Source organism: Dreissena polymorpha, chromosome 5 (assembly GCF_020536995.1).
Source record: "Dreissena polymorpha isolate Duluth1 chromosome 5, UMN_Dpol_1.0, whole genome shotgun sequence".
Lineage (NCBI taxonomy): Eukaryota > Metazoa > Mollusca > Bivalvia > Myida > Dreissenidae > Dreissena > Dreissena polymorpha.
The window spans coordinates 69964152-69974609 of record NC_068359.1 but is presented as its reverse complement, the minus strand read 5'-3'; the positions used below and the strand labels follow the sequence as shown (position 1 = coordinate 69974609).

At 33.1% G+C, this 10458-nt stretch overlaps 1 protein-coding gene across 34 annotated transcripts in view; it reads right to left on the bottom strand.

Moving 5' to 3' along the window:
- Window positions 1–5825: 5825 nt before the first annotated feature.
- The window catches only part of LOC127832143 (keratin-associated protein 21-1-like), a 43514-nt gene continuing 38881 nt past the window's right edge, over window positions 5826–10458 (bottom strand). For all 34 annotated transcript variants that reach the window (XM_052357432.1, XM_052357414.1, XM_052357409.1 and 31 more), the window contains one exon: window positions 5826–5946. Coding sequence is in view for 29 of the 34 variants with exons in the window: in XM_052357437.1 (XP_052213397.1) it covers window positions 5843–5946 (104 nt within the window). In the remaining 5 variants the exon portion in view is untranslated. The remainder of the gene's footprint in view (window positions 5947–10458) is intronic.

Genomic DNA, 10458 nt, shown 5'->3' with positions numbered 1-10458 from the left:
AAATAAGCGTATATATATCTAGTATTTTCTATACGCATGATATCATAAGCAATCGGTAGTGAATTAAAATGCTCATTAAATTACAATGAATTTTTGTTAAGTTACTGTATCTTCATACTCGTAAACTGCGTTAAGATAATAACATGACAATAATTATAATTAAATCCAAGTAAAATCACAAATAAGCACAAAACACCGATTTATAAAAAAAGAAATTAACTTAAAACTTACCCAAATCTTATATTACATTCTTAAATGCAATTTATTTTGTATTATATTTATAGATGAATAATGCCGAATCTGGCACTTCGTTCACCACATTAAACATATTGTTGTTCAATTCATTTTATCATAGTTACTTGGAAATTTTTGTTCTGATATTTTTCAATATTATGCGAAAGTCATTATCCAGACACGTTTTCTATAAGTGGTGTCTGATATACATTGTATTCCATGTGATCAGGGCATTGGAAAATACGTCTCCGTTAGGGATACTGTGTGTCTAATTGGTCTTTTAACTTTAACATTTATCATGACCTATAACCTAGAACGAAGTATCTGGTCAAGCGCAAGACTTATCTGGTCTCGTCATAGTTTTCATTTCTGCAAGGAAACTATAACTTATTTTAAAAGAAATCCACAGACCACCATGGTAATATGTACGCCCTCCAGCGAGGAACTCTATTTACAAAATTAATTACACTTTTACGGACAGTAGTATACCTCTGAAAATAAAACTTCCTTTGAATTATGTCAGAACAAAAATGGAAGATGTTAAATATAATAATTATATGTTGTAGTTTTTTTACGGAAGGGAATAAAAACATTAACAAATTCCGCCTTCAATACCTTAAAAATGGCATACCATACAAATGTTCTAGTATTTATTTTTTTTATATCAAAGAAAATCCATTTTAAAGTTAGGCAAAATATTTATAGTAAAAAATGTTAACATGTAATATAAATGTCATCACAAATAATATGATTATGGAGTTCCGTAGTTTTGAATTTACTCTAATGACTATATTAATAGTAGTAGTAGTAATAATAATAATAATAATAATAATAATAATAATTATTATTATTATTATTATTATTATTATTATAATTATTATTATTATAAAAAAAATATAATGATAATAATATTTATTATAATTATAATAATACTAATAATAATAATTATTATTATTATTTTATTATAATTATTATTATTATAATTATTAAAAAAAGAAAATAATTATAGGATTTAGGGTAAATTCAAAATTACGGAACTCCATAATAATAATAATAATAATATTATTATTATTATTATTATTATTATTTTTATCATAATCATCATCAGTATCACAAGTTTGATTATTTAATTTAACTTTTCGATGATAATTTAACATTTTAACAGTGTGAGATAATTTAATTTTATTATATTATTATATTCCAGCAACCAGAAAGTATTTAATATTGTAGCAATATTACTTATTTAATTAAATCAAAAATATCGTACGGAACTTAAATGTAGCAAAAGTAATTTGTTCAGAAATATAATAATTATTTGAATTTAGTCCTGAAGTTGTTGGTCTTTATATAGCATATATACAAACACCCTGCAACGAGGTTTTATATCGTCGCCACATAAATAGGTCTTGTATCGACACCCCGCTATACAGGGAATGTCAGTATATATATATATATATATATATATATATATATATATATATATATATATATATATATATATATATATATATATATATATATATATATATATATATATATATATATATATATATATATATATATATATATACGTGTGGTAGGTATGCTTTCCTCCTTTTGCACATGGAAATGAGAAACGCGATATTATTCTATATTTATTTAATTTAATTTTTTATGGTGGGTTTGGAAACCAGGAAAACATAAACTTAATTACAAAATGTATTATGTTCGTATGAATATTTAGGATGGTAACGGCTAATTTTTGCAAGTTGCTGGCTAACTGACCCACGTGCTTAAGCGGCCGATCGTCATGGGTGTATGATTATATCTTGAGCATGCACAGATTGTAGTCAAATGATAACATGTATAGTTTTAAATCAAAATCTTTACGCATAAGTGAGATATTAAAGTTGTAGTGTGAAAAGTCTCTAAGTGTATGTATTCTTTATTTCGATCACGGGACCATTCCGTTAATTGATAGCGATGGCAAAACGTTATTCACACCGTAAGACCGTTGTTGATTGAATAAAAACATTTCTTTGTGTGACTGTCTCTTTCTTCGTACTTTCTACATTTTTGCTTACACTCGAAAAACAAACGATATGAAAGAGCGAAACCACGATGCGATAGTACTAAATAAATATCGCAATCTCCAACTTTAGTCCGCACATTATATCTATTTTCGCTTCTCAACGTTTTAAGTCTCAATGGACGAAAATGCAGTAACAAAAAACTCCAACCGAGCAAACATATTTATTAACTGGTCCCCAGTTGAATATAACCGTTGACTCTGTTGGTTATAATAGATAGATTGGTTACCTCCCCTTATCTATCGCATACTCTCTATATAGGTCACAATATACTAAAAGATTGCATTTACAAATTCAATGTAAAAGCAATATTTTTAACGAAAACTTAAGTCAAATTTTTTCGCATAGAGACCCTCATAACCATACATTTTCTCGAAGAGCATAACAAGCTGAATTGATTTTAGCGATAAAAAAGATCGGTAACGCGAAATGTAAGAAAGAACTCGACACGAATCAATAGTCACTGTTTTTCGGCCATCTATTAACCGGGTTCTCTTCATTTGATTAGGGTTTCCTGCCATCTGTCAAAGTCTTATTTAGTCTGCAACCTTCAAGTAAAAGAGTGAATTTCTACTTAACAACAATGTTTCCCTACCACACGCACACAGAAATATTCTAAAATAAAGTCATGGCAAGTGACCATACAGAAAACCCTGTCATCAAATAAATGATGTTCATGTTTTTAGAGGGTAAAGCATTGCAAACCAAACGTATTAAGTATACTGTAACATATAGGGATCGGTACAAAATTGGGCCGGTTATTTTGAGAGGTTACGTTTGCGCAAATAGTTTCCGCCTTTGTTATATATAGAATTCGCAATCTTTGATCTCAAATTTCACCATGACCGAGCGTATAGCCAATATATCATTATACATGACTGGAAAGGTGGTTTCATAAGCTTGCAAAAAATGCATTAGAAAAAAATATATGTATTGTAACTCAAAATAATTACCTTAGAACATATGCACCGGTTTTGACAGACACCGACACGGCCATCTTGTATGCAAACACCTTGCCCTACTATTGAGGCTTGCAACCACCAACGTACAACGAAGTGCGCAAATCAGGCCTCTTGCCCTGTGACTTACACATGTACCTTTAAAATGATACCAAAACTTATAATTTGAAATGCATTTTAAAATCGTATGCACCAGGACCTGCATCATATGTGCTTAGTAGCAAACTGACTGCATGTTATCCTCCACATTCCACTTCCTTTAAGGGGTTTGTTACCTAGAATCATATCGCGAGATTATTCGAGGTTCAGGGGAAGTAATCCATGTACCATTTCCGGTTTAGTACAGTATACTAAATAACCGTTTCATGAAGGGCTGTACTCTCTAAAAATAATAGCATAGTTGAATCGAAGGCATGTTTTACACTTTAAACTATTGTTAGGGTTTTATCTCTTGGAGATAGTGGTAGTGCATGAATAGGTGTTCACTTCTGAATGCCTGAACTATGATAAACTTCGAGACTAAAGTAAAGCATTACACTGATAAAAGGTTACATTTCACTAACAAACGACCGGAAAAAATTGCAAAAACAGTCAATTTTGATTCGTGTCAGGTTCTTCCTTGGTTTGAACATGACATATCTTGTTTATTGTATAAATCGATTTCGCTTAAAACTGATTTTATGAAAAGGTATGGTTTGTGGGTCTCTATTTGCAAAAGTTGCATTTATTTTCGCTCAAAGTTGTCGCTTTCACATTGCATTATATAGGGAAACTATTTAGTATATTATGACCTAATTGACAGTTGACAGGTTAGATTAAAAGCTAGTTCTTGTCAAATACGATTCATAATACATATGCAACTTGAATACTACATGATTAATAATACCCTCGCGTTACTTAAAAGTCGATATTCTTAATTTGTGAGCATGTGAATCTTTGTATTTGATCTAGTTATCAACGGAATGATAGAGAGATTAAAACAACATTATCTGGGAAACGCCGCGCTCGAACCATATCATTGTTACATGAACGTCACGTCACGAACAGCGTAACCATACGTTCAGACATTTTTTTAATTATTACGAGCATATTTTGATCATGATGCTTCATAGAGTCATAGTATTTAACAAAGCAAAAAAATACCGAAGTACGTCTAATGAAACAAAACGTAAATATAGATTTAATAAATTCAGAACACTTATGTAATACATTTATTCTTGATTTGTTAACAAACACGTACTTTGGTGGGAAAAACAACGAATGGTTAATGTTAATATTCAAATCATGTTGCAACAATATTAGCGGTTATGTGGTAATTTCCTTCTAATACCACATTCGTTGATGTTATGTAATTTTTCTATTTCACGGTTTTCTACAAAAGAAATGGACACGTGTTAAATAAAGCGTTTAACATTTTCTTAAGGACTGAGTGAATGTGTCAGAAACATTTAAGCCTCGTTCCGGGAAAACTGGGCTTAATGCAAGTGCGTGAAGTGTCGTCAGTTAAGCTTGTCCATTCGGCACAGGCTAATCAAAGGCGACACTTTCCGTGTTTATGGTATTTTTTCCGAAATTCTCAAATGAAGGACGACTTGGAGGTGGTGTGGGGAATCGAACCCATGACTCATGGATTGTGAAGTCTGAGCGTTACAATTAGAGCCACGTTCTTGGAAAACTAGGCTAAAAAAGCCTGTTCAGTGAGAATTTTACCATGTTTTTGAAAGTATGGCTGATTTTAAATCTGCAGGTTTTAATGAATCGGACCGACAATCGCAACGAAACTATTTAGAAAATGAAAAATATAAAAATATTTATAATTAAAAATAGGAAAAGAAATCACTTAAAACACGTTCATATAATGGCCATTCGAACAGAATAAATACATTGCACTACTCATATAGTGAACGTTTGAACTTGTATGAATACTTTCACATAAATAAACTAACATATCAGTGGCAAACGTTGTTCAATATATTGAAAACAAAGCCCACCTACATTTGTCCCTATTTCATACAATCAATAGGACTGGCGTGATTGTGTTTGTCATGACGATAAAATTCTTCATTTTTTTCACAAAAAACAACAACAAAATCAGATACAACATAAAAACCAAGCCGGTGATAAATGGGTCTTTGCAACTCGTGAAAATCTATGTTTCCATGCACATTTGAAAAATATAGTATTACAAAAGAAATCAAAACACCTCCGCAATCAACAAATGAGCAGCGGCATGCTAATATGGGTCTTATGACATACGAGGTCAGCGGCGCTCAAGGCGGGCCTGCACCATTGCTAGTCTTGTCAGGAGATATGCTGTTCTCTAGAAAGTTACGCAATGTTTCGAAGTCTCATTAGTGGACAGGGTCTTTTTTCTAAACAGACCGCGCGATTGCGCAGGCTTGTCTCGGGCTACACTTGCGAATATGTTTATTATAACATTTTCCGCTCGACAATATCAATGACAGCTTTATTGCTCTCTTTTGGTGAAAACATTGACTTCACACTTTGTTGCAACGATGACAATATTTTTACAAACTAGACTTAATAAAACGGAGGTCATACAAACGTTTGCAAATGCGTTTATTGCCTGTCTAATATCAGAATGGTAGATACAAAAATAAAGATTGAGCATCGTTGTCCAGAATCATGCGGGTCGATACCGGAGAGATCCACGTGGCATAGACCTAGAAAGCAGGACATGAATATAAAAAATAATTCACAGTTTAAGTTGAAAATTATATTTCTACCTTGATAAAATACTTATCAAACTTAATATATAACCCATTTAAGCCTAGCGTCTAGAAAAAAAGGCATTGGCAACCGCGTAGTCCCAGATTAGACGCCGCATGTTGCGGCATCTCACAAGGGTCTGCGCTGTCTGCTTACAGGGATTGCTGTAAGAAATATTCTAAATATAGAAATAAATAAACTAGACATCCATAATTGTGGAAATAAATTTACCCAATTTAGAAGAAAGGGAGAGTCCACTAGTCATAAATTGGTTAAATTGAAACAAGTTAGTCAAAATGTTGTCATTGATAAAGCTCATAACTACTGTAGGATGTTATTATCAAACACTCAATACCATATTCATTCTACTCCTACGCTTATGCGATGAAATATATATAGTAACCATCATAGGTTTTGTGCACAAGCTCTATCTGCAATAATTAATTTTTAATGAAATAAGATGTGACGTTTTTTTTACAATGCATATAACTGATTCGACTCATAGAACATTTTTTTTTATTTATTTATCATTTGAGCGCATACAATATTTATTGTAAAATATAACAAAAACTTGTTGCAAGTACCTTGAAAATGTTACCATTTCTTGCCCTGCCTGTATTTGCCAGCCTTACCAGCTCCGTAACCTCCTCAGGGCCAACCGCCGACTTTCTTGCCTCCCCAACCCCATTTTTGTCCTCCATCTGAACCCCATCCGCCGCCTACACCTCCATAGCTATAGAAATCAACGTAATCGTCATCGTCGTAGCGTCCGTATACTCCTCCATATCCGCCTCCGACACCACCATTGTTCCATTTGCCTCCGTAAGCACCTACACCTCCGTAGCCCCATGAACCGCCTTTCTTGCCGTCCCAACCTCCTCCAAAACCTCCCAAGCCACCATAACCATATCCGGCGCCTCCGAATCCGCTTCCGTATCATGAACCGCCGCTATAAACACCTAAACCACCGAATTTCTTGCCTCCCCAACCGCCTCCAAAACCGCCACCGTATCCCCAGCACCCGCCGACTCTCCAGCCGCCGCCATATCCGCCCCAGCGCGGTCTACAGCACACACCACCATACTTGCCGCAACGTCCGGCAGGGTACTCGTATTTCTTGTTGCACCACTTTTTACAGTTGCAACCACCAAACGCTGCAAGAAATAAGGAAATTAATAATAGCTCTTTTTATAATTATATAGCATTCATTAACAATCATGCATTGCAATTTGTATTGTTACTTTAAATGTTCATTTTTAGTTTTACATTTCGTGTTGCACTACATTTTACAGTTGCAACCACCGAACGTTGCAAGAAAAAAAAGCAAATTGATAGTAGTTAGTTTTTAGTGTAGCTTGTATTTGCATCCATACATTACAATTGGTATTGTTAGTTAACATTCTGATTTGTTAGCTTATTTTATAGTTGTTCTTAATGTAAACATTGATGGTATTTATTCACAGATTTTCGTACTTTTTGAAATAGTAATCAATATGATTTACAAACAAAAGTTAAACATTAAAAAGAGTTATAATTACTTATAATAACAAGGAAAATTATTATTATAAACACAATTTCTGGGTCTCTTACACGGGAACCCTAGATGCCAAAGTTTACGCTCTAACTGTTGACTGTGGAGCGAATGGCAAAGTCAGCGCTATCTCGGTAATAGTTTTTGCTAAATTATCGATGAAAAGCATTACAGACGCTTTTTTATTGTTTGGATTGCGATTGTTGACTTAAAATAAACGAACATATATTTGTACTTTTTTCAAAGTCTTGCTTTTTGGAACGTAATTATTACTTTTCTTTGAATCTGTGTACATTTTTTCTGCAAGTTGTCATTTGTCCAAACAAAGAACCTTTTAGCATATAGAAACAAATACACTGTTACATAATATCATAGTTTTATTGCTCGAAATTACATACATAGCATAACATATGCAGTTGAATTACTACTTTATACTTTAGAAAAAATTAATTTAAAAAATTACGAAAATCTGTTTACAAGTCCTTTTAATAGGTATACCGACTTGTTAGCTTCATGCTAGGAGTATGCCAGGATTATACCGCACCTTTCATAAAGACATGACAATACAAGGAAATATATGACAATACGACCATAATACGACACCATGATCAAAGCTCGCTGACTTACCATCAGCGGCGGAGAGTAGAGCCGCTACCAAGCAGAGAGCTATGAGAAGGTTCTTCATGGTTGGGACGTGGTCCGAAGCCAGATGACGACTCAGTGTTAACACCATCGGGTATTTATAGAGACCGCGTCAACCAATATGCGGAAAGAGCGGAAAGCGGAAAAAAAAGTTGTGCGATTGACTATGTATACTTTATTATCTAAGATTTATTATGTGAGATGAAATTTTATTATACTTATCAACATAGTTATGTATTCGTTGCCATTTCTCAATTATCGGCGTTTGATAGAAGTGTCATAAAGGTGCATTTTCACAGATTTTGGCAGGTACTGATGTTGGTAATTTTGTTTTATTGATAAATTTAAAAATTGGATTTAAAAAGTTCCAATTAAAAAAAAACAAGAATACAATTAAAGAAAGAGAAAATGATGTGACCCTTACTTGGCTCGAACCATCGACCCCTGGAGTAAAAGTCTAACACAAAGACCACTCGGTAATTCGTGCTCGTACAATTGATTATGTATTTATACTTTACATACAATTTCCTTGTAGTGTAACACAATATAACGACAACAGAACTCTCCAAAGTATTCAATCGTTTTGCGTACCAACGTTTTATAATGTTCAGGTTTTTAGATCATCAAATGATGCATATAAATGATATTTTAGAGCATGGTAATTGTTCAGTATTACTGTTTTCTTACAAACATCATAACTAAAACGAAAATTTGCGAATCTGAAACAATATTTTATAATTTTATCAATTTATCAAAACGTGAAAAGGCCTCTTTAAACTTCCCAGGTGACCATAAATACTTTATAGTCCATTTGGATTTAATTGCGCTTACTATTACACGACTAATTGTTTCATAATTAAACATTAATGTGTCAATTAATCAAATACAACGTTAAAATCTCTTTTGAAAGATTCAGTCTTTAAAATATATCATGTGACAATTGGGAAACATTTAGTCATAGTGTGAAATAAATTAAGATGCATATGATTTTACTTTGGCATATATAAATGACAATAGCTGTCAGAAGACAGCGCGCTCGACTTTTCGAGTGCTTGACAGTATAATGGGGAAATTGTTGATATTCAATAAGATCAAGGTAACATAGTCATATTCTAACTTGAAGAGAACCATACTTGAAACATATTGATCGCTAATGTTTAAAAGAAGTGGTTCATTATAGACGATTCTGAGTTCAGTCATATTTTCCACAATATATTGAACATTTGTAAAGACATAAAACCAACTAATAAGATTATATTTCAAGTTTGATAGCAATAGCTTGGGTGTGATGGTTGGTCGGTATTTCAAAAATAAAATAATAAAAATAAATATTTGTGTTTTTTTTTACCATGTTCCAAAAATATTTTTTTGAGTGGGGGAGTGGAGAGGGGGAATAATGTAGGTGTGTGGTCATTAATGCACTATTGTAATATTGTAATATTTATATATTCTAAATAGTTTTCTCGTTATACCCAAACGCGATTTCGGTATATTATGTTTATGTTAACAAAAAAATATTCAATGACCATCAAGCACTAACATTACATTCACGATCTTTGACCTGTACTACTAATATCTTTCTTCCTCTGTAGTCAACTAACAATCACAGCAATCTTTACCTGAAGAATAACCATTTGCTTTATCTAATTGTAGGCTAGTAGCTTATTTGTAGCTTAATTGCCGAAATAAATGTTGTTGTTGTTTGTTGTTGTTGTATTAGATTATATTTCAAAAATAAGAAGACAAAAAAAGAAACAAAAAACATTTTTTTCGGCGGGGGGGGGGGGGGTTCTGGAGTGGGGCCTGGGCAATGGTTTGGGTGGAGTCCATTGTGGTATGTCAGGTAGGTGTTGTAAGCGTTGTAAGAGATGTGTTCGTGAAACACAATGCCCTACTGCGCCGCTTTGAAGCCATATATTTGACTTCTGACCTTGAAGTATGACCTTGACCTTTCATAACTCAAAATGTGCAGCTCCATGAGATACGCATGCATACCAAATGTCGCGTTGTTATCTTCAATATTGCAAAATTTGACCTTTGACCTTGACCTTTGACCTTCAAGGATGACCTTAACCTTGACCTTTCGTCACTCAATGTGCAGCTACATGAGATACATATGCATGTCAAATATCGAGTTTCTATCATTAAATATTGCAAAATTTGACCTTTGACCTTGAAGGATGACCTTGACCTTTCACCACTCAAAATGTGCAGCTCCATGATACGCATGCATGACAAATATCGAGTTGCTATCTTCAACATTGAAAATTTTTATCTTTGACCTTGAAGGATG